The sequence below is a fragment of the Periplaneta americana genome, chromosome 9 (genome assembly GCF_040183065.1).
Source record: "Periplaneta americana isolate PAMFEO1 chromosome 9, P.americana_PAMFEO1_priV1, whole genome shotgun sequence".
In the NCBI taxonomy this organism is placed as follows: domain Eukaryota; kingdom Metazoa; phylum Arthropoda; class Insecta; order Blattodea; family Blattidae; genus Periplaneta; species Periplaneta americana.
The window spans coordinates 118,353,576-118,379,542 of NC_091125.1; the positions used below are offsets into that span (position 1 = coordinate 118,353,576).

General features: G+C 34.4%; 1 protein-coding gene across 2 annotated transcripts; it reads left to right on the plus strand.

The window, feature by feature from the left end:
- Nucleotides 1-736: 736 nt before the first annotated feature.
- GABPI (zinc finger DHHC-type palmitoyltransferase GABPI) lies at nucleotides 737-25,687 on the plus strand. Of its 2 annotated transcripts, none has more exons than XM_069835719.1 (5): nucleotides 737-1,078; nucleotides 5,133-5,532; nucleotides 6,930-7,087; nucleotides 7,451-7,630; nucleotides 10,051-25,687. In XM_069835719.1, the coding sequence occupies exons 1-5, from the start codon at nucleotides 951-953 to the stop codon at nucleotides 10,304-10,306; spliced, it is 1,122 nt and encodes a 373-aa protein (XP_069691820.1). In that variant the 5' UTR covers nucleotides 737-950; the 3' UTR covers nucleotides 10,307-25,687. The 2 variants fall into 2 exon arrangements, with proteins under 2 accessions (XP_069691820.1, XP_069691821.1); XM_069835720.1 differs by lacking the exon at nucleotides 737-1,078 and adding an exon at nucleotides 1,150-1,260.
- Nucleotides 25,688-25,967: the final 280 nt, after the last annotated feature.

Here is a 25,967-nt window from a genome sequence, read left to right on the forward strand (position 1 = left end):
AACAAACGACATACAGGCATTGTAACTAAACCACTCATTACCATTTACGACTTTAACCTTTGTATAGAATCAGCTGATCAATGAATTAATAATAGTATGCGTACTTTATGACTTCGTAGAATGTTTATAAAACAGAATTAGTCAACTAATGGTGAAATAAACCAGAAAACGGGAATCAATATTACAGATTATTGAATACTTACTATAACATTACAGATGATTGGCCAGTCTTACAAATGTTGATATTAAAGTTCGCGCCACCGCAAGGATTTCAATTTCCATGCGCCCCCCTCCAACCACGTGAGAGTTTCAAGTACAGTGTAACTGCAGCTGTCGTTGGTTCATCGGAACAAGCTCCGACGTTCCGACTGTTATCTCGGAGTCGGAACATACCTTGTGCCAAGAGGGCTTGAAGGCCTCTTGCCTTGTGCAACGCGGTACTGCGAGCCCGCAACAGCTGGGCAAGTGAGCAGCTCGGAGTCGGAACACTGTTATTTCGGAACAGGAGGTTCCGACCTACTGTTCATTTTTGCAACAGTTCCGAGGGAGTCGGAACATACCTTGTGCCACGCGGTACTGCGAGCCCGCAACAGTTGGGCAAGTGAGCAGCTCGGAGTCGGAACACTGTTATTTCGGAACAGGAGGTTCCGACCTACTGTTCATTTTTGCAACAGTTCCGAGACCGGAACAGTTCCAAAATAACTGTTGTGTTATTTTTTACCCATCTCTAGTGGATCTGGCTCACACATTTTTACATGTCTACATGAGCCCATAATGTTGTGGTGGTTGAGAAGTAGAATATGAATTTTATTCAATCAATACCATTATCTACTTGGTAATGACAGTCTCGTTCATTAATGTATTGATGTAAATTACAAAGTAGTGAATGTGCTGACTGACTTTTTAAGAATGAAATCTTACAGATAATTTACTAGGAATGTGCAACTGTAATGGGAAAGCAAGAATGGCAGGATAATAGTCCTCTGTGTTGTTGTGAATATTGGAATATTAATCAAGAAAGAAGTCATATTTTGGGCTGTTGTTGTAATTGCGAGGACTTTGATGAAAGTGTTGAGAGGTAATCGCATTGTTTTCAGTAGTAGCTATATCCAGTTTTTAAATTATATTTGAAATTACATCCTGTCGGTAGGTTAATTGGTTTTGTAATTTGTATTTTTACAGCCAAGGTATGATGTATGATAAAAGAGTTATGAAGTAATAATTTAGGTAATTTCGATTGCAGAATTTATGCTTAAACGAGTAAGTATACCTTCAATCGTGATTTCTTTTTAATCTGGCGTGATATAAGCCTAAATTGTCACTACCTAAGGATTTTCAGATCATAGGGAAATAACATGTCCAGATCGGCATCTAAAAATTTAATTTGGTGCGAGTTCTTTGTTGGTGCATCTATTAATTTCGGAACAACTGCTGGTATATGTCCGTGCGTGCTTCTTATGTTATAGTTTAGTGACTAGTAACCCCACTGTCAGTGATACGGTTAAGTAGGATTTGATGAGGAAATAGATTAGTGACCATTGGGCCAACTCTTCGATATTTCTCCTCACCACACATGGGACAGACACCTGATTTGCATTTCGTTATGGATTAGATGGGTTAAATGAGGAGATAGCTAAGTGACATGAGACCGAGTATGTGACAAACTTTAGTGGGTTACTTGAGGGGATATCTAGGCCTAAATGACGTGAGGCCGACGAATGTGAAAAGGTTTCTATGATTTAAGTAGCCTACCTATGTTTTCTCTCCCGTGTTTAGTGTGGAGAGATATCGAAGTTTCGCCACAAGTTGTCCCACTGTAATTGATAAGGTTAAATAGAATTTGATGAGGAAATAGATCAGTAACAAGTAGCACCACTGATGTGATGAGGTTAGGTAGAGTTTGATTAGGAAATAGGGGTAAGGCTATTAGTACTAAGTGCTTCTTGCAAAAGAGACACGAGTAAATGCCAGGTACATTATCCTTCCGTAAGTTTGTGTAGAAATGAGTAGCCTAGTGAAATTGAGATTATAATCATATTGGAATAACCATATTTATGGAATGTACAAATTGAAAAGCTACTGTAAAAAATAAGATTTGATAGATAATGTACTGATCCATAATTTTAGAAATGATCGAAAAGAACAAAACAGGAAAATAAACTTGGATTTTAGTTTTCAATAGGTCTATGAGCTCTAATTCATCTAAGCTTAAATGTCAATTGTGAAACTGTTACCAATTTCTCATTTAGGGCCTACGCCTATACCACATTAACTTATTTGATGAATTCAGCATGGGAAATTTGTAACTATGAAATTCTTTTTAATAGTATTTATCTTTCGCAGTTCTCTCAGTCTCTTAATTCTTTGTCAGAGTGAGACCAGCGAATAGAGATTATAAAGAATGGACACTGAGCGAATTTTCCTGTGTTTTGTTTCTCTGTGCGCCAGCGTATAGTTTCACTTTCAAGTGCTAGAGGTTAGTGTAATCGAGCATACGCTAAGATAATAATTGAGAATAGAGTTGAGACACAGGATCCAAACTTCGCCTACCTTATTGCATAATCCAGTAATGCTTTGCTTCAAATAAATTCAAGTTAACAGCGTTTCCTTATTTCTCAGTGACCAACTAGTTTTAATAATAATATTTTATATTTCAGATATCATAAATTATATTATAAAATAATATAATATTAAGTATCGAATTCGTTTAATATTTGTATATAATATAATATAATATAGGTATAAGTGGTTTTACTTCTCGTAAGAGTTTTGTTTTTCCATTTTCAGTGCTATCAAATCATTACATATTTTAATTGTTGTTGGGGTCAACGTCTCAACTCTCATTATAAAGGAACTCTAGAGTCTAGCTATTACAGTTAATGACGAATTTATTATTTTATGGATCCAATTTATTTTATTTGAGTACATAATGTACCTAGATGTATTAATTATATGTGTTATATTTCCACTGTGTCGACTGCTAGCTGGTGTGATGTCAGCGCAAACTCTAGGGAGAAAGCAGAATCTCACACTCTAGCTGGCTTGAAGGTCATTGAAAGTCATTGAAATCAGTCCGGCTACATCAAAGGTACTGACACGAAGTGTCCATTCTTTATAATCCCTATACGCTGGTGAGACCATGTCATGTTACCTATCATTTACAGTAATAGGATGTGTGGACACTTGAGACTTACTTACAAATGGCTTTTAAGGAACCCACAGGTTCATTGCCATCCTCACATAAGCCCGCCATCAGTCCCTATCCTGTGCTAGATTAATTCAGTCTCTATCATCATATCCCACCTCCCTCAAATCCATTTTAATATTAACCTCCCATCTACGTCTCGGCCTCCCCAAAGGTCTTTTTCCCTTTGGTCTTCCAACTAACACTCTATGTGAATTTCTGGATTCGCACATACGTGTTACATGCCCTGCCCATCTCAAACGTCTGGATTTAATGTTCCTAATTATGCAGGTGAAGAATACCATGCGTGCAGTTCTGCGTTGTGTAACTTCATCTCTCTTAGCCTCAAATATTTTTCTAAGAACCTTATTCTCAAACATTCTTAATCTCTGTTCCTCAAAGTGAGAGTCCAAGTTTCGCAACCGTACAAAACAACCAGTAATATAACTGTTTTATAAATTCTAACTTTCAGATTTTTTGACAGCAGACTAGATGACGAAAGCTTCTCATCTGAATAATAACAGGCATTTCCCATATTTATTCTGCGTTTAATTTCCTCCCGAGTGTCATTTATGTTTGTTATTGTTGCTGCAAGATATTTGAATTTTTCCACCTCTTCAAAGGATAAATCTCCAATTTTTATGTTTCCATTTCGTACAATATTCTCGTCTCGAGACATAATCATATACTTTGTCTTTTCGGGATTTACTTCCAAACCTATCTCTTTACTTGCTTCAAGTAAAATTTCCGTGTTTTCATTTGTGTATTTTCTCCTAACATATTCACGTCATCCGCATAGACAAGAAGCTGATGTAACCCGTTCAATTCCAAACCCTGTCTTTTATCCTGAACTTTCCTGATGGCATATTCTAGAGCGAAGTTAAAAAGTAAAGGTGATAGTGCAACTCCTTGCTTTAGCCCACAGTGAATTGGAAAAGCATCAGATAGAAACTGGCCTATATGGACTCTGCTGTAAGTTTCACCGAGACGCATTTTAATTAATCGAACTAGTTTCTTGGGAATACCAAAATTCAATAAGAATATTATATAAAGTTGGACATTTGTGGCTAATAAAAATCAGAGGAGAGAGATAGAGAAGCTTACACTACTGATAGAGGAGTAAGACTTGTAAGAATGTTAAATAACAATAAAGTAGGCCTATATTAGAGAATAAAGGAAGAAAACTTAAAGGAAATGCACGATCTCACGTCTTTGCAGGAGTTTTCGGGACTGAAGGAAATCTATATGAGCTCTAAATCTTGTGGCCATTATTATCATTCTGGGATTTACCATACTACTGAAGGAATTTTGAGAATTTTTAAGAGGAGCTGAAGAGATGATGTAAACTACTAGGACATACAAAAAGGATAGAACTTTTCTAAGCATTAGGCATCTGTCTGTGAGATGACAAGTACCATCATCAAGAGCTGAAACGAAGTTAGGGATCGGATATGGTATATTGCCATCAGATGCTAGATTCACTTGCAGAAAGTCACCTTCATCATCTAGAACAGGATGTTAAAGTGCCTGTATTACGTACTCATACTACAAGTAATACAAATCCAACAAGATTCACTTTTCAGCAAGATAAAGTACAATCATTGCTCTTAAGGAAATTTGCGTGTTTGTGAGAGCACGCAGTGCAGGCGCTTTGACATCCCTGGTCTAGAAGTACCTGAAGAGACACTCATGCTCAGGAAACTGGTACTGTATATAGGATAAGTCGAAATTAAATTTATTCAAGTTGGCATCAGAAAAGGGTTGGGACTTTTTTGCTTCCAAACCCATTGAGAAAAAGCAACAATGGTTATGGATTAGGCCTAGGCCTAATGAATGAGGGTAGAAGAATTAGCACTTTTGTAGTGGCATATATTTTAAGAATGCGTTAATATAGTGTTTTTTTTTTTTTTTTTTACTGACATATAATAATTTTCTGCCTAAATAACAGGCTGGTGGTGTGTGAGCGTGTGCCATTCCAGCGAGTGAGCAACGTAATGAGCACGCTGCAGGACCGGCTGCGCATCCCTTGGCGGGGTGGTGCCAAGCAGATCTCACTGGATTCAGCACTGCCCCTTGTGGTGCAGCCATTGCTGGCCTACATAGCAGCACAGAGTGTGTGGTGCACCGCTGTGGTGGCATTGGTGTTACTTCTGTGCATGTTCTACTTATATTCTACCTTTGTGCGCTTCTTACCACGCACTAAGTTTTTCTTCGTGTGGACTCTTACATCCATTGTGCTTTTACTGCTCGTCTTTGAGTTTAGTGTCGTGCCCTTCCTCGAGATCATGCCACACGAGAATTGTATTCTCATTGGCCTTGTTATTTCATCTGGAATTTGCTTATACAAGGTATGAGCTTAGTTTTTAATCTTTACAGATATGCAATAGTTAGACCTAGTGGCCAAATGCTAGTTCGTATTATAAAGAATTCATCTTCAGAAAAATATGACTGGTTTAAGATTAAGAATTAAGTAACAAACTGAGTCATAAATTCAATTGTATATAATTGTGTCGTATTAATATGCTATTTGTTGAAAATTGTAAAGTTCCTGTGTATTTTTATGACCATACTAAAAAATTAACTCTTAATAATACGTTACGTTGGATGGTTGCAGTCCTGAATTCTTGCCTAAAGGCTGGTTCACAATAAACCAGAAACGAGAATCTGAACGAAAACGAAAACTGTAAAATTGTTAAAATTTGTACATTTAAATGTGAGCATTCACAATTAACGAAAAGCTTGCCGGAGCCCGGGATCGGGAACAGAGAGTTGGCCAAGTTTCAACTTTGGCGTTCACGTTTCCAATCACAGCCCACTAGATTCATTCTATTGCCATCTAAAAGCTATTTTGTCGTATATTTTGTAGCAAGAAGATCGTGACATAACCTATGCATTATTTTGTTCTGTGCTGTGCATCATGGAACAACTTTTATTTGATGAGATTCTAATATTGAATGTTGAGGAAAATCCTCATGTTTACGATAAGCGGCGCGCTTCGTATAAAGATGAGAAAAGAAGAAGAATACGTGGCTTTCAATAGCTGCATCTTTGAACACCGAACGTAAGTGAATCATATTTTATTACTGTATTGGTTGTATTACACACTACATATTCATGCTTCAATTCAATAACTACTGTTGTGTTCATTTTTGTTCTATTACAAATGTTTCTTCTCTAATTATTTTACGTTATGGTAGACTTAAAATAGGTTGTGATAATAAAGACGCATGGACATATTTATAGTACCGTACCTAATGAAATGTTTCAGTTGAAATTTCGAAGTTGGTTAACCTGTATTTATGTTGGCTGCCTTGTACTCATGAGAGAATGCCATTGGTCAATTATACACAAATAACATCAGAATGCTTAATATCGACTTTACATATCGTTATTGACATGTATATCGATATGCATAGTCATCTACGTTCTCGGTTTATTTGAATAAAAAATTTTCATATTCACGTCCTCTGCTTCTCGTTTTCATTCTGGTTCTCCTTCCCGGTTTATTGTGAACCAGCCTTAACTCTTATGGCAACCCTAATTCATATTCGAGTATACTTATACATAGGTAGGGTGGCTTGTCAGAGCTCATCTCCAGCAACTACGAGTACTATTCAGAAATAACAAAAGTTATGGTGGTTAATTATTACTATACCCTTCTTCTCCTTCATATAAAACCTCTGAAGATTAAGATGAACTCTACAGTATTTGAAACTAAAGCATATTTTTATCTTATGTTTGACAGGTGCGGTCTCGAGCTGAGCAGAATTTTGTAGTGCATTCTGATATGGGAGAGGAGACTGAGCTAGTATGCTCTGTGTGTAGACGAAGAGTTCCTCCACGCACATTCCATTGCCGTATCTGTCAGGCCTGCATTGTGAAGCGGGACCATCATTGTGTATGGTACGATTATAAATGGTCTTACAGTTTAAAAATATGCGACACAAAGTTATCTGATATATTTCTCTGAAAAATTTGTCACCTGTTCAGTAACTTTTCAACACTGAGGTTTTTTTTTCTCTTCCTTTACCTCAATTTCAGTCACTCGTAGTAAGTAATAAAGTTCTCTGTTTAATGTTGTTAATTTCCAGTGAAACTTATACTGAATTCTTCAGAAGTAACAAGAATAATAATTATGGAAACTATACACAAGCAATTAAAGAATTGTGAACAGGTTTATGAATGAATAGAATTTTTTTGTATATTATTGAATGAAAAAGATTCTAATGACATCTAATACTAATGGATTCTTAACATCTGCTGCAGGTTGGATTGTTGCATTGGTGACAAGAATCACCGGTTGTTTGTGGTGGGGGTGTTGCTGTCAGTAAGTGCACTAGTATATGGTGCCTTTCTGACCCTTACCACAATTTGTCACCCTTCTTTCTACTTCATGGAGACAATTCTATTGCCTGATGACTGCAGTGATGTATACCATGATTTCACGTAAGTTTATTGTGCTATTAGTCATTGCTTGTTTGTTAGAGTATAGCAAGCACTGCTAGCAGCAACAAGGGTATTTTTTTAATTTGTTATTTTAGCAGTACTACATCAACTATGTGGTTATCTAGTGCCAATGAAATTGGTGGCAGTGAGATAGTAGTTTGGCAAACGGATTACCTCACATTCGCCTTACAATTCGTGAAAATCTTGTCAAAAAAGTGAACCAGGTACTCATCCCAAGCAGGGTTCGAATCCATGTTCTAATATTTTCCTTTTACTGGCGAAAAGTGTCACTTTAATCCAGGTATTAGTACAACAGATTTTTGTCTTTGGGGTAGCAGTTATTTAGTTTGAAAAAGCATAATCACGGAAAAGAAGTTAATTGAAATATTCAGTGACTGGAATTGTTAATGGTGGTTACTGCTGTTGTTGTCATGAGTTTTTGTGCAGTGTGTCACTTATTAAGTCATGCTACTTTTTTGTGTTCGAGTGAATATCCTTTCATCCATATTCAACATTTGGAGACTTATATGCAGTGACTCTGATATAGTGCATGCTGATATTATGATCGGTATGATTAAGAATTTGTCCCTTCTCCAAAACTTTCTTTATTCTTTAGATAGTTCTATGTGTATATTAATTTTTCATATGTTTTTCTTGTGTTTGGTACTATGATATCAATTACCAGTACACAGTTTTTTGTTTGTCAATAAATGTACATCTGCTTTATTGTGATGTATTTAGTTACCTGTTATTGCTATCAGATAATTTGTGTATTTCATTTTCTGATAATGTGTAAGGGGTATATTCATACTAGAGTATGATAACATTCTAATTATAGACGTTTGGTGGTGGTGGTGGTGGTGGTGGTGGTGGTGGTGGTGGTGGTGGTGGTGGTGGTGGTGGTGGTGGTGGTGGTGCTGCTGATGATGATGATGATGATGATGATGATGATGATGATGATGATGATGATGATGATAGTAGAAACGAGAAGAATTATGATGTTCAGCATTGTGGATATTTTTTTTGGATTTTCGCATAATTATGCTTTTGCTACTCCTCCTCTTCACCACCTTCTTCTTCTTGTTCTTCTTCTCCTTCTCCTCCTCCTTCTTCTTCTTCTTCTTCTTCTTATTATTCGTATTCTTCTTCTAATGCCAGCAAATGGAGATGTTATTCCATTTGCTTCTTAGCGGCCCAGTAAAGATCAGTGATATTTTTGTTCTCCTGAAGATCTTTATTTAGTTGCATTATAGTAAGTGATTGCTATCCATTTTACTATTTATTTTAATGTAAAAACATTCAACATTTCGGAGTTATGTGTCAGCTGCATCTAAAGACATGTAAAATGGAACTTATTTCCTGGGTCCATTACAAAGAAGTATTCTCTAAGAAGAAACAGGAGAATGGGTTTTGGCAACAGCATGGGTTCCCTTTCTGTGCCTTCCTGCTCATAAAGCTGATATCAGAGTGGACAAAAGGCTGTGTAAAAATAGTATGACATTTTGAAAATTATTTTATTTTCGCAGGATTGCTTCACTTGGCCTGCGATCTTGTTTCACAAAGATCCTTACTTATTTATGGTTTTTAAGGAATTTGGAGGTTCATTGCCACCCTCATGTAAGCCCGCCATAGATCCCTAACATGAGCAAGATTAATCTAGTCTCTACAATCATATCCCACCTCCCTGAAATCCAGTTTAATATTATCCTAACATCTACATCTAAGCCTCCCCAAAGATCTTTTTCCTTCTGGCCTCCCAACTAATACACTATATGCATTTCTGGATTCGCCCATACATGCATGCTACATACCCTTCCCATCTCAAACGTCTTGATTTAATGTTCAAAGATCCTTACTCACAAAATATAATTATTAAAAGTTTAAAAAATAAAACAGTATCATGAAAGCCTGTTAAAAGTATAAGTAAGTTTCTTGTAATTATTGGGCATTGGAGAAGCAACTTCTAAAGTATCATGTTGCAGCAATCAGATAAATAATAACAACACTCAGACATTTTTAGATACATCTGGCGCTTAATATATACTTTTACCCAAGAAAGTCTTGAAATTTTGGATTAAAATTCATATATAATTTGTCGACTTTATTAATTACTTCATAATTTTTGTATCCTTTCATTTATATATTTACTTATTTATTTATTTATTTGCTTACTTATTTACTTACTTCTTTACTTATTTATTTATTTTTATTCATTCATTCACTCATGTATTTATTTGTTTCACCAAACAAATTCAGAAATAAGTCTGTGACATATCTGACTTCTGGTTAGAAGGCTCAAGCATGGCGCAATACTCGTAGATTTGTCATTGATAAATGAACTGTGAGACATGTTTCCTATTTCCATCTTGTCATGATCTTATTTAACTCTTTTTAGTAAACATATGGTTGCATTGTGACAGGATCGCATTGTGCTTCATCAGCTCGATCTACTGCATTGTGATGGCATTCCTACTTCTACTGCTGCTGGCACATCAATGCTGGCTCATTACCCTAGGCATGACTGGCCAAGAGTGGCGCTGTGTGCAGGGAAGTGGCCACGTATGGTGTGCAGGACTGCGCTCAGAACGACCTTTTAGTCATGGACTACTGCATAATTGGCTCGAGTTCTTCTCCTGCCTCAGGTCTCCAAAAGATGGCCTTCTCACTGCAGCATAGTAGCACACAATATTTGATATGTCACCCAGGTGTAGCCATCACAGTGAGGAACAGTCAGATATTGCAGTGTGGATACTTGCATTATGAAATTTGCAATTTCCGTCAGAAGACCCATTGTTATAATTTCTTAGTGTTGTTTAATTCTCCTTCAGCTGTTCATTTGGTTTGTTTAGCTATAGAGATATCTCTGGTAATACTTATGAGGACTAGTTGAAAAGTTTTTTGTATTCGAGTTCATAACTGTAATGATGGCAATATTAAGAATGACACACACACACACACATACACACACACAAACAAATATAAATAAATAAATACATAAATGAATAAATCGTTAAATAAATAATGACGAAAGAAAGCTAAAACATTACTTTTGAAATGGTTTGTGCATGTGTGCGTGTAATGTGCTGAAGCTTCGAATCACTTTGTTATTTTAGATATTGCCTATACTGCAGTTTACTGTATGGAAGTTACCTCTGTTATATCAGGACGATGATTGTGATTAATGGAGAAATAGAGGAGTAATGGAAGCAAAAACGAAAGTGCCTTCCAAAATAAATTCAAACACTGTCTCACCACAAAGTCTACTTGGACTTAACAGGATTTGAAACTGCATCTCCCATGCAAAATGCTATATCCTGTTTGACTAACAATGTGCTTTATCTTTCACAGTACTTACAACTGTTGTGAATACATTTTTGCAGAAAGTAAAGAAATCTGATTTTCTTCAACCATCTCTTCATGGCAGCACCCAATTTAATCTGTGACGACTGTAGACAGCAGAACATCACCATAGTCAGTTCCATTCAGGTACAAGTTTCACTTCAATTTTTGTGGTCAACATTCATTGCAATCAATAAGCTCAGATGTTTTTAGCCTAAAATGAATATCATATTTATGGCCTACTCTTTCTTTTAAAATGTCAAGTTTTTCAGCAGTAGAATTCTAGAATTATCCAATGGTCTCCTTTGTTATCAACCCACACTGTTATTGATTTTGATCACTCCTCTTCCTGTAGAAAGTACATTCTTCAAACTCTTATTTTTTTTCCGAGGGCCTGTTAGTTTACTGTGCCTGTCTTCATATTTCCTATTTCATTTTCTTCTTTCTCTGTCAAACACCTTTGCAGTCTTACAAAATGTGCCTTAGCATCATCGAGACAGTAGCGTGAAACATGGTAGAAGATAGGACAATAAACTAACTTTTAGAAAAATAAACTAATTTTTCCGTCTGGAGCCATGTCACTCATGAACAAGGTTCTTTTATGTATTTTTTTTTTCTAATGGCAGAAGTTATTGATATTTTTATATTATTGTCCCATTAGATCTCTAGCTTCCCAATAGTGATCATTTTCACAGAAGGACTTCAAGGATGAACATTGTCGTAGATGTTCTCTGTTCATTTCTAGTTGTAAGTCACACAAGGAGCAGTATGGTTAAGATCGAATTCCAATATGAGAAGGGTGCTTCGCCAAACAGTCATATCTGGTGGTGAGTCAGATTGTCACAACAGCCACTCTTCTTACCCATCAGGTTCCTTCGTTATGTTGTCTGTCCATGGTTTTTGAAATGTCCCCATGACTAGTTCATTCTGGTAGACTTCTGTCAGAGCTCTTTTCAGATGTATTTTAATGCTGTTATAAGATACTTATTTCTGGGTTATTAGCTGTATAGTTGTCCCATTTTTTAGCCAATTCATCAGCCTTTTCATTTCCAAGAATTAGGCAATGTCCTTTTGTTGTTTATCACTACTGTGCTAATTTCTTGTATACAATAAGTGATTTCTTTTGAAATGGTAGTTCGTAATGAAACTGTTGATTGGAGTGCTGCTTTAGAGTCTTTTATGTAATGTAAATCTACGAATTGGACTTACTTTCCTCTCGAAGCAAACCATGTCAAGAATTTTTACTACCACTTAAAAATCATTTGCCATCAGTAAAGTTGTAAGAAATTCAATGACAGTATGTTGCTTTTATTATATTGATATACTGTACAGTTAATACATGGTTCCATATTTATCCTTACTGTACATACTCTTCACTGGAATTAGTATCACCTTGTGCGATTATTTACGATGATTCAAGTCATACAGTGAGTGTGTACAAAAATTGTTATGCCCTTTTTTTTTTTTTTTTTCAAGAATTGAGCTCGTCTGCAAAACTTTTCAACTGTACGTCATATAATATACATAATTATTTAACAGTGAAAGCTTGGAGTTCGGAAACATATTAAATTATATTTACATGAAGCCATTGTGAATGGTTCCACAATTTGGAACATCTGGCCGACATCTATGGCTGACCATTAGGATCCAGAATACAAAGCAAAGGTTAACTTAAAAATAAAGTACAATATTCTATCACTTCTTGTTCTTTTTAACTCCTTGAATGATGTCATTCATTGTGAATATTAACTTTGTCATTGATTGTTGCGGTTGTTTGTGTTATGCAATAGCTCGCCCAATTTAATACACACAGGCTTGCTGCTGTGGAAGGGAGCAGAGGAAGCTGCTAGGGTCAATCACAGAAGTCCAAATAAGAGCAATGCTAAGTTTAGAATGAGACAGACATTCATTTATCATGCTCAGACAATTATGAACCACACATATTTTGTAGACATGAAATTTCTTCTTACATTTCTCTCTGATATTTTTAAAGTATAAAGACATGGGTATTTCCTTAGGAGTGAAAGGTGATAAGCAGGTAAGACCGACATCTCTACAACTACTAATGCTGATTGTCTAGCCTCCTGCTACCCTGTGGATCTCCATGGTCTATAATAGGGATAGCTTTACCTTTTACTATCTGACCGATACTTATTATTCGTGAAGTTTATACAATTGATATTGCATTATTGTCAGAGATGGTAAATATCTAATGAGATTTTAGAGGAAGAAGAAAATCGTAATAATGACAGCTAGTCTATAATCATAAAATTCTTTACAATTATAGATCATAGAAATGTGTATTTTCATCAAAACATAATCAAAATCTTTAAATTGAGTTTATGTTTGTACAAAACCTAAACTGTGCAGTAGACGACATTGGGACGATTTAATCAAAGAAAACAAAGCAAATTTTGTTATAAATGTATTGTCTCCGAGCTCAGAAAGTAATGACAGAAAATCAAAACCGATATTTGGAGTTAATGTTACGTGAAATAAGAAATGAAACAAAATCCAAACGAAAGCAGTTAGATTGACATTAATTTTATTATATTTTGTATTTTTAATTAGGTCATATATCTATTGAAAGGATATATTCTCTATTATAATATAGGTATGCAAACCTTACTTTGTTCCATGCTGAGCAAAATAAGAAGAAATACAGTGAAACTCTTTAAGACGACACTACTTAAGATGTTTTCTCACATAAAACGTCAGAATAATTTTTGTACCAAATTTTTCTATATGATTAACATACGGTATATACTTTGTACTTTTATTATGTTTACATTGAAAGAATTTCCCTTCTAAGAAGTAAGAAAATAACAGTATGCAACAAATTTTAATACGTTTTCTGCATTAAAAACATGAGTACTGGTAATTTTTGTGGTTCACACATTTCCTATTCTTGAAACTATTGAAATAGCCGTGAGGTGAGAATAGGTAACACTGTCCTGTGTATTTTGCTACCAACCTCATTACTCTCTTATTTGTTCTCTCACTCACCCTCCCCCTATCTCCAGACATAGCATGTGATGTAGCACAGTTCCACTCCACTTCACTTGTACTTGTTCTCTCTCTCTCTCACTATAGCAGTAAACTATAAGAATGGCCTGCAATCCGTTTGCGTGAAATAGTTCGTCTTCAGATTGTGTATATGCTATTTAAGTTTCCTGTGTACATGCGATTTTAATGCATATTTTGCATAATCTCTATAATAACAAATTTTTTTTTAAGTAAATGGAGACAATAAATCTCGTGTATACACGTGTGGTTCATTCACTGATCGTCAGTTTGTCTCTGGTGTGTGTGTTTTAAATCGTGTTTTGCACGCACTTTAAATGTCGAAAACAAGCATTAAACGAAAGACACCTTCCATGCAACAAAAGCTGTACATTATCGATAAGGTGGGCAGCACTCCTAACTTGCCAAGAATAAAAATTGTAGAGAAAACTAGCATCCCTGTATCGACATTAAATACAGTTATGCCAAATAGAAAGGTAATATTCGAATACTGTATGACAAAGCAGCTGGGCCAAAAAAGTGTCAAAATGGCAAAATATGAAAAGAGAGAAAAAGATCCTCTTGGAGTGGTTCTACTAGAAATGGGCACTAAATATTCCAGTGAATGGCCTGATCCTTAAAAGAGAGGCAGAAGAAATCCCACTGAAATTGAACATAGATTTCAGACCTTCGAATGATTGGACCAATAAAGTTGTTTAAAAAAGCCGGTCTGGTCTTGTATACAAAAAAGTGAGTGGGGAAGCCAACAGTGTGAACCAAGAAGAAGTGGAAGCTGAAAAAGTGACAGTTCTTCCATGTTTGATAGCAAAGTACTTGCTGAAAAGCATTTTAACTGCTGATGAGCTGCGTTTGTTTACAACATTCTCCCTGATACAATCCTAAACATTTGTGGACCATCTTTTAAAAAGTTTTAATGCATAATAAGCTCAATTTACAGATTTAAAAAAATATATCTTAAGAGGGTTTCACTGTACTATAAGCACAGTTTATCCTTGGATTGGGATGCTCATTGTTTTTATTGAATTTTGAATTTTTAACATTTAGAGTTTATTGCTTTTATTTATATTGATAATGTTTTGTAAAAGACTTATACATGGTGTCATTATCTATACTATTGTAATTTTTATTTGTTGTATTTTAAGGTTCATGTTTGCATGTCATTCATTTGTTGATGGTGAATGATAAGTGTCATTATTTTGTATTGGAGTAGAATTTAATTTGTATGGTCGAATTTGCAAAATATATTGAGTGGATGAGTTGGAGAATGAGCTAACCAATAAAAAATGTCTTGCTTGCTCTGGCTTAATCACTGACTGGCTGACTAATCAACTGAAAACTACTCGAGTTCGCTGGCGTTTCTTCTTTTATAGCGAAATCATAGTTGCGAGAAATTTTTACAGGTGTGCAGAGAATTATCTGGATATATCCACTTCGACGGACTTCTCGAAGAGTTGGGAGGGTCCCTTTACTCCGTACGCAGCAGTTGCGTGCGCACTCTCTCTCCACTCTCTCGCCGCGTAGGCCCTTTCCCCACCGCGCACCGTCCCTAGTGCTCCGTGAAGCCCGCGCAATCTGCTTTCTTGCGGGACGCTGGTCGTGAGTTCGAATCCCACGTCGCTGTCACAATATTTTATCTTGCCCAAAAACCATCATCGAATTTTTTTTTTTCCCTCTACATAAATGTAAGAAAATTATATAACAGAAATCACTTTGTTGGTTAGCTCATTTTGTTGCTGAAATGCTCATTTATGTGTTAGAAGTATCAAAGTTCCTTTTATGGAGATTGACTGAGTTACTTATATTAAGGGCTGATAGTAGATACTGAAATACATGTTGTGGTGAAGGTATTTAACTGTAATACTGTAGCAGCTTTTCCGAGGAATTGAAATTTACTTGCATTCTCGAGGCAGTAGTAGATAGCAGTTAGTGTAGTCTGAGCAATACATTGTTATATCTAAAATCAAGAGAGATGTGGTCCAGATGGCATTATGGTTGCTTGTGCATGAACTAGTGAAATATTGAAAGTAAAATAGACTGATTTAATTGTTAAACTTTACCAATTTTTTGCCCCATTAATTGTAGAATTCTCAAAGTAGGAAACTCTGAAGTGCTGGTCACTGCCTTGTGGAAGAAGTACATTAGTTAAATCTAATTATTGTTTTGTGATAGCATTCAGTCACGTACATCACCACAATCACATGGTGGTTTGTATCATTTGATAAAATAGCAATAGGGTGAGGCACTGTTAATAATTCCAAGAATTACTGTTGCAGAAATTGTATCATGTTGGACTCACTGCTCATTTAATTTTATTTTTTCTGAGAACAGTAGTACATGGGATTTAGTAACAACTGGAAATAACAATGGATAATTTTCAAAATGTCACATACATACAGACACATTGAGTTACAAGGATCCCATTTAAAACTGTCCATAGTTGGAATGAAATCCTTGTGTCTTTTAATAACATACAACAGCTCATGAACATTTACGATATGGTATATAATGAATATGTTGGTTTTGGCAACCATGTGTTGAAATTATAAATATTAAATATTTTTGGATTTTGTTCACATAATGGGCATACTGAAGACTAGAACATTCCAGTTCTATGCATCTGTTTAGCTGTGGAGTTGTTGTCTATAATCAATCTGAAATAGGGATTGGGCCTATATTTGGAGTGTTACATACATATTAATATTTATTCTTTAGAAAGTTATATTTTTGTAGATGTACAGCTGTCAAAAGAAAAAGTGGCTGCTCTCTAGAAACTAAGTTCCCTTTGGGTATCTCTGCTACAATTCGGAGACAGGTGATGTTACATGTTGTTGGATCACGTTGCCTGATATCTACAGTTATAACTAAAGTGTTCTCCGTGTTACTGTTATAGTGCAATCCTAGCATTTCAGGCTAATATTCGTGAGGTCATGCGTTCGAAAACAACCTAGTGCTTTTTTTTTTTTTTAAGAGAGAAAAAATATAATTTCTCATGTCTCTTTTATGACTGTTTTAGTAATTAACATCAGGTTCATGAATGTATTATGCCATGACTTTATCATTATTTATTACGACACTATGGCTCCAAATGGAAAGAAAGAAAGATTATATTTTCAACAAAAATATCTTTCGTGACATAAATAAAACAAACTTACTGGCGTTTGCCTTAGAAAATTCAAACAAATAAAAGTTAAAAAAAAAAGACAAAAAGCTACGATACAATATTTAGTCCATCTTCCTCCCATCTTGATCACATCTTGCAGATGAGTGGGGATGGAATCGATTAGTCTTTTCAGTTCTCAGGCATTCTGGATGAGCTTCCACAAATCACCAGGCCTTGGAGGGGGAATGGCCAATTTTGCCGCATATGTTTCTTTACCTGTGTCCCCATAGCTCAGTCGGAAGAACGTCTGAATTTAGATGTCAACATCTCAGGTTCAAATTCTCGTCACTCCTTTTCATTTTATTGTGTTACAGGATAGTATAATGTAATAATATAAGAAAAAACCAACACTAGTATTATGCAACTGTATTATTTCAAATCTGACATTAAATTTATATTACTTATATCGCTAAAGAATAACAGAATATAAATGAGAACTTGAATATTATTTATATCATTAAAGAACGATAACAAAATAAAATAACTTAAATATTATTATTTATATCACTGAAGAATGATAACAGAATATAAATGATAACTTGAATATTATTTGTATCACTAAAGAACGATAAAATAAAATAACTTGAATATTATTTGTAATGTTAAAGAATGATAACAGAATATAAATGATAACTTGAATATTATTTATATCGCTAAAGAATGATAACAAAATAAAATGATAACTTGAACAAGGCTCGAACTCACAACCTTTGAATCATTAAGCGAACACACTACTGCTGCTCTATGAGACGCAGATGTGAAAGACTCCTGCTTAAACATCTTAGTTCTGAAACTGCTTCTATAAGCACATGCATCGTGTAACATCACTGTTATCCGAAGTGGACTTAGAAAATATTTGCAGTTCATGAGTGGGGGGCCATTTTTTTATTTGACAGCTGTACATTGACGTACGTTGACTTTACTTATCTTTTTATTAATGAAAAGATAGTTTATTCTGTACATCTTTTTTGGCCAATCTACTATTTAATTTCTAGTTGGCCTGTTATAAATATAATATTTGCATTAAGCATATATCCATTACAAGTAAATTATTTTGTTCTGTTTTGCAAGTTTGAACAGAATTTGAAATCATAATATATTTTTTCGGAGCATTTGATGAATGTCTTTACTAATATTGCAAAGATGACTGCTTGGTATTCATAATTATATTATGACTGTAGTCTGAAATTTCTCGATGTTATGTAGAAAAAGTTACTTTGAAAACTGAAATCTTCATCATAATCTAGTTACTGTGAAAGCCGGTGACATGACATATCTTGCAGTATTAAAACAAGATAAAGCAAGGCGAAGTAAAAAAAAAAAACAGATGATTGAGGTCAAATGACTTTATTGTCAAACGCCTGGCATTAGAAAACAACAACAACAGGTTCAGACTGTGCGTGCTCTCCTCTTCAGTCACACATGCAGAAAACTTTTTCTTACAAAACAGTTTTAATTTCATCGTTTTGTGTATGTAGCTTATGAAACTGTGGCCTAAATAGCCTCTTGTATATTTCTCCAGTCAGTGTGATTGTGGCAGTGTACTTTGTAGTGTACAAGTAGAGTTTTTGGTTGTAATTTTAGTGACTGGTCTGCACCTAACATATTATCTGGGATTACATATCCTATTTTATGTAGATATTAATAAGAATTGAGTAATAGTGCTCAGGAAAATCGTTCATTTTAGTGAACAGTTTATAATAGCTTAAAAATATATTGCTGCAATACCAGTTAACTATTTCGAGCAAATGAATGCTTGAACAGTGCTCTTACCGTGTTATTTAAAGGTAGAATGCAGTTTTCATCTATTATTCAGTGGAATTTACGAGAAATTCTTAGGGCAGAGTTTCACCTCTAAAACTAATAGCATTAATGGTTAGGAAGAATAGAAGTTCGAAATTGGACAGATTAGCATTCTGTTCAGAGAAAATTTAGATTGACATTACTGCACCCATATTATAATAATGTAACATGCATATTTTGGTTAACTTTTAGTATTAGTACATGGTCTTTATGTCCTTCTTCCGCTAATCACATATTTCATACACGTTGCTGTTTATACTATGTATGTTATGCTAAAATATTAAGTTAGGTTATAGTCTGATAACTTATTTGAAAGAAATTTTAGACACATAATGGATCTACACTATTTCATTCATCGCTGTCTTACATAAGAAAGTAATTCAAAAAGAAAATTCATAATTCATTACAGTCATTTTCTAATAAATCATAATTTTTTTTTAATAAAGACGCTTTTTTTTTTTAATTATTATATTCCATGTAATCATTCTTGAATGATTTGGCTTGTAAATACAGAACATGAACAATAGTAGTTCAGTAGCCATGAGAAATTACTGTATACAGTACAGATAATTTCCCAAGAACTGTTTTTTAATACCAGAAATGCTGAAATGTGCAATTTCTTAAAAAATTTGAAATCTATTTTTGTAGAACCACAATATTTTTTCTTTACATTTCAAGTAATCTGAATTTAATAATGCTCCTAGCCCAACAATTGATTAATTTGCTGAAATAGCATAATGAAAGATAAAGTCTTAACCTTCTCAGGAAGTTTGATACATTATGAAAGTCTTTGTCTAAATTTATTATTACGGTAATCAAAACTTGACTAAACTCAGTACATCTTTCACTGATTGTATTCTGTGAATGATATGGAAAGTCATACTTTGCAACCTCACTATCAAAGTTGTAACCTACATATCTTTGTGTCAGTAAAATGGATAATTTTTGTAACCAGTAGGTGAAATTTTGCATTTGACACTTATTTTCGGGGGGGGGGGGGGAGCAGTTTAATTAGTAACTTGAATTAGGGAGCAGTGTAAATGGATACTGAGAGGAAAATCCAAAGTGTTTACTGTTTGTCTTTGGTCAGGATTGGTCTCGAAAATTTGAAATATAGGTGGTCCTGGAATCACAGTACACTTGACATATTCTGAAGTGAGTTGCTTCAAAATAGATTCTAAGTTCGATCCATCACTATTCTAGTATTTATTCAGTCGCCAGAGCAATAGAAGAATCTTTTAATGTTGAAGTTTTGAGGGATAAGGTATCATTGTTTGTTATTTGGAATATTTTTCCATATTGTGCTCTCTTATAAATCAATATAAAAGCCAACTGTATGTCTCTTTTTGTCAGAAATTCTAAGTTCCTGGGCAGTAACTGATTGTATGACCGAGAAACTGCCAACTGAAAGAGGGCAAATACACCAAACTATAATAAAATTCTGTTTGCTGTTTCATCCTACATTAAGCATACATACTGTCTTTAATTCCTCTCACAGCAGTAAAAACTTTACAAATATTGGTTTTAGAATAAAGATTTATTTCCTCTAGAGATTATGTAGACACTCCTGGTTTGAGTGCTAATCAAAACAAGATTATTGCATGAATGCGAGTTTTCTTATTGAGTTGACTCTTTGGTTCTGTCATGACATGTGCAAGGACTCAGTGGTGCGCTGTGCTATAATACTAGTTCTCCTGAAGAAGGACGAATTCTACTGCGATGTCCTGAGAGAACTTTTATACTGATCTCCAGCTAGTAGTACTGTAAATCATAATAATCATTATCTACTCATCTCTTTCTCAGACGTCCTATTCTTCTTCTGCTGTAGGCCTGTAAAGTAATAACTGGTAAGAAAATCTTGTTGTCTTCATTATGTTGTGTATGTGTGTACCATCTCTAATTATTATTGTCTGTTGTGGACTTCAAACTGTTACTTTTTTTTCTTATCTTTTCCTTCCATTTATAATTTGTTAAATTGTAACTGCTACAGGTCTCAGAAGTCGCATTTCGACTGACTCAATCCAATGTTTCTGTATAGTGATTAATGCCCAGATTTCTGATTTTGTAGATCAAGCCCAGAATTGTCATGGTAGTAAATATTCTTGTACATGTAAAGACTTACTACTGCAGTCAGGTATATTCATTATCATTTTCGAAATTATTTCGCATAAAATTTCTCTGCACAACTGGCTATGATAGTAGTGATATGGCTTTTGATACGAAAAGAAACAATATAGCAATATCAAATCAAATAGAAACTGGTATATGAGCACATGGGCTCTTGTTTGAAAAATTAGAATTTGTATGTTAAGTATTCTTTTTCATTTACGGGGGGGGGGGGGCATTACTGGTACCTAAGAATCTCCTCAATAGCAATAAGCAGTACTCGAATCTATCAGAACGAGAAGTGTCATACTGCCAGTTGAGTGACATCTCTGAATATCACTCTTGTTACGCATGACAAGAATGCGAGTACATAAACTACCATTCTGCGCAAGAAAGACATAACGACCTACTAACTAGTACTGAATTATTTTCATGCTGAAAAATGATAAATTGTGTGTGTAAGATGCCTGTATGATGCCCATTTTCTTTCTCTCCCTTCTTCAGATATGGTGCTAGTTTGACTTGATAATGTCTTGTGTGTATATCATAGGAAACGGCCTATAGTTTTGGATTTTTAGAGAATTTACTTTTTTTTGGGGTGTGCATGTGGAAGAGTGATGCTAATGGAATAAATATACCACATTTATTATGTAATGGATGGTCTGGTTTCATTAATCATAGTATTGGAGACGACTAAGATGCATGCCAGATGGGACAGTGAGAATCTAAACAGTTTAGCTGTTAGTATTGATAACTGAAAGTAACATGAACTGGGAACATTAATAAAATAAAGTACCGTATATATGCAAATACTCCTTGCCACTGAATAATTCACGCACCCTAATTTTAGGAGAGAGAAAAAAAAATTGTCTGTAATTTGTGATTGAAATAATGCTTGCATTCCAGTTTTTCTTCGTTGATTTCCAGAAAAAATATGCGCGGAATATTCGCGTATGTAGGGTACATTCATGCAGTGAGATAATGTGTGTAAGAATATGCTGTGTAGTATAACATTAATTGATGTTTATTTTCAGAAATGTGTGATATTAGCAGTGTAAACAATCAGGCTCAGTGGAGGTGTTACAATATTTTTTCTGACGTCTTGTAGCATTTTTCTTTCTGTAAACAAAGAAGGTATTGAGTATTTATGCATGGTACTTTTCTTCAATAGAATTGTTGACTCCAACATTTTATTCCTCTCAGTAGAAAGGACTACATACTGTACTATTTATTATACTTCATATCTTTAGTTTTTAATTGTTCATTATTTGACAGTTATGAAAAGTTTTATACTTCATGACAACTTTCTTTTAACTGCACTGTTGCAATTGTTAATTTTTAAGAATATTTATAAACTTCTTTGTTTAATGTAATTTTTACTGAATACGGTATGAAGTAATTTAAGTTTTATTGCTTGCAATATTTTACAGCATCAAATATAATTAATGGCACAGCTTAAATAAATATAGGTTTAATATTGACTCTATTTTTTCAAGACCATAAAAACTGTCTTACTGTTAGTAACTTACATTGAAAAATAATAGGTGTAACACGTGATAACTCTCTCTGGTTTCTGTACTCTCTCTCTCTTGGAACACGTGCAGTATTATTTGGGACCATTGTTGAATTTCCACGCAGAAGACTTAATCTAATTCATAATCTGAACTTAAATTAGGTGAAGTTTAATTAGTAAATTGGAACAGTATTGATTAAAATTGGAAAGGTTTTGTGAAGAGTGTTGCAGGTCTGTGTTATCTCATTGCTAATTTATGTAAAAACACAGTTAAAATATTTTCACAAGCAGGGAAAAGGATTGAGATATGCAAAATATTAGTATTTATACAAACTCCGGATCACATATAGATTGCTCATTCCTATGTCAAAGTCGGTTGCACTTTGAAGAGAACAACTGCCAGGATTGCCACCCGTCCGCTGTAAACGAACATGAGATGGCAATACAGTCGCTAATGCAATTCAAATGGGAGTTATTACGTGACTCCTTATGTAACAACTAGATGGCAGCATAGTAAACCTGATAAAAGTTGTTACCGTCAAAGCCTATAATGCAGAGCAATCTGGGTATATATGATCTAGGTACAAACGAATATTAAGATGAGACTCAAAACGGAATAATTCAGTAACTGTAATGCTGAAGCAATTAAATAATGTTACAATATGAAAGTACATTGCATGAGATAGAAACTTACAAATTATACAGAAATGTGGCTGTTAAACGTCATTAAGTAGTAAAAAAAAAGAGTAATAATAAAGATTATAATGATAATATTTAATATTATATTATCTCTGCACAAGAATTTAACATGGAAAAAAAAGTAATGGTATTTCAAGGAAAATTACCCATTCAAAGCAAAATTTGTATTAACAATTCAATATTGGAAGAAGTAAACTCGTTGAAAATATTTAGTTTATACTTTAACATATCATGAAGAATGTGATTTGATACTTAAAATTCAGAATTATAACAGATTCCTCAGAATTATTAACCAATTGTTTAAAACAACGAAGGTACAAAAACACACAAGATTGAAGGCTTATAAAGTTCTTGTAAGACTAACTCTCTGTGATGGTAGTGAAGCGTGGACTATATGAATCCAAGATGAAGAATATATTACATCTTCTGAAATGAGATTTTTGAGAACTGTTGAGATTAGTCTTTTAGATCGCAAAAGAAATGAAGCAGTAATTCAAGAACTCAAAATAATCCCTATAATGGAATATCTCCGTGACTGTAGACAGAATGTGAATAGAATGTAATGTTTCAGAGTACTAAGACAGATGAAGGGTCCAGGGGAAAAAAAGTTTAATCCAAATTTAGCAATTTTTTATTTTAATTGAATCTGACGGTTAAAGTTGAGATCTTTAAGATCCCCTAATCATACAGGGAGAAAACTCGCATGGTTCCACATTGTAAGCATATTAAGAAAAGATTTACATCAGATGAAATTGTCAGTTCTGCAGTCTGTAAACACTCCTGAAAAATTTGCAAAGTCTGACTAAACGTGTTTTTCTCTTGGACCCTTCAGATGCTATAGTACTTCCTCAGAGGAAGATGATCTGTGGTTCGACCATTCCGAAGATGGCAGGAGACTGTAACGGGCCACTAGGCCTATTACTTGATAGGTAGTTAGTGATTATATTATGTGAATTCCGAATTATTTTAGACAGGAATTATTGATTTTATTGTGTATACAGTTCTATCGACAATTTAAAAGTTACAAGAAGAAAGTATGTGTGTGATATACAATGGATTATTTTAGTAATGACGATGATGATGATGATGATGATGATGATGATGATGATGATGATGATGATGATGATGATGATGACATGCAATCATGGTAACGAAAGATCATGAAACACTCTTCATGAAAGTAACATAGTGCTTGCTTTTATCTGTCTTTCTCTCCAGGTTATTCAGTTTACTTTTTAAATATTTTGTAAGATTTTTTTCGTACATACCAATTATTATTATTTTTTTTTTATTTATTTATTTTTTTTTTTTTTGTAGAAAGTAAGACAGTGAGTTTGGGTCTTTGAGCTGTGTTGATGAATATCTGGTGTGAGTGAGTGGGTATGTGTGTTTTTTTCTCTTGATAGAAGGAGATCCTCAATATTTAAGACTGTCAATTTAATCAGTTAATTGAGACAGTTAATTTAATATTATTTAATTGTAATTGGCAAAGTAGATACACTTCTCCATGGCATTCTTCTGGCGAATGTTCTATGAAGTAGTAACTCCAGGAATCTCTGGAATTGACGCTAACACCACATAAAATAATTAGTTAATTGAGGTAATTCATTTAATATTATTTATTTTCATGGATAACAGACGTTCTATGAGTCCCTGGAATTAGCAATAATGCCACACATTTAAATCTAAATCAAATAATTTATAGTAGATCCATAAGTGCTGATGCCTTTTGAAGCCGTATCTTATCCCACTTCTGACGTCGTGTAGAAATTTGCAGTCTTAATTGAGATAATGATTTGGAGACATCTGTGCATAAAGCATAAGTTTCCTTCACTTGGTGTGGTGAGGAACAGAAGATACAAAATTTTGTCTTGTCATAAATCTACAACACAGAACCTCTGCTTTTATTTGTCTTCTGAAGAAACAATGCTAAGAATTTTTATTTTTCCTTAAAAATCCAACATACTGCTCGTGTGCAGCAAAGTGCTCTTGTACAAAGAAAACGAGTTGGTCACCCTGGCTTAGATGGTGTTCTGGAAGAGCATTCTGTGTGTTAAAAATATTGGTGTGATTAAAAACGTGGCGTTGAGTAGTGGAAACATTTAGAACTGTCATAAGCTGATCTAGGAGAAGTTTAAGTGTCTGATTAACCAATTAAACATCACCAATTAACTGATTAAACATTTTAATGACTCGACAGTTGTACTGTTGTGTGTTTTGCTGTATTAAAATATTCTAGTCATATGTCTTGCAACTGTAAAAGTAATTATTAAAACTGCTTATGACTACACTTGTTGATGTGATTAGGCAAAGAACTGTACTTGAAGAATTAACTACAGCAGAAAATTGTACTGACTGTATCACACTTTTTTAAGAAAACTCATACATAATAAAGTGGTATGTTGGTATAAAACTCTTTGATTACCTTCTTTTAAAAATGATGTTGCTATAAATGACTGTGCAAGAGAAATGGATGTCGAATTATATATTATGGTGTGTCCAAAACTACTTCCGACCTGAAAAATGGCACCTTTATCATGTTACCATGGCAACCATCAAGTCTATATTTACAAGTTGCATGTTCATATAATGCCCGAGATGACTTTGAGTTGGCTGGTTAGCACGTGCGTTGTGTGAATTAAAAATATTGTTTAGTTTTATTATTGTTTTAGTGTATCAATAATTATTGTGTT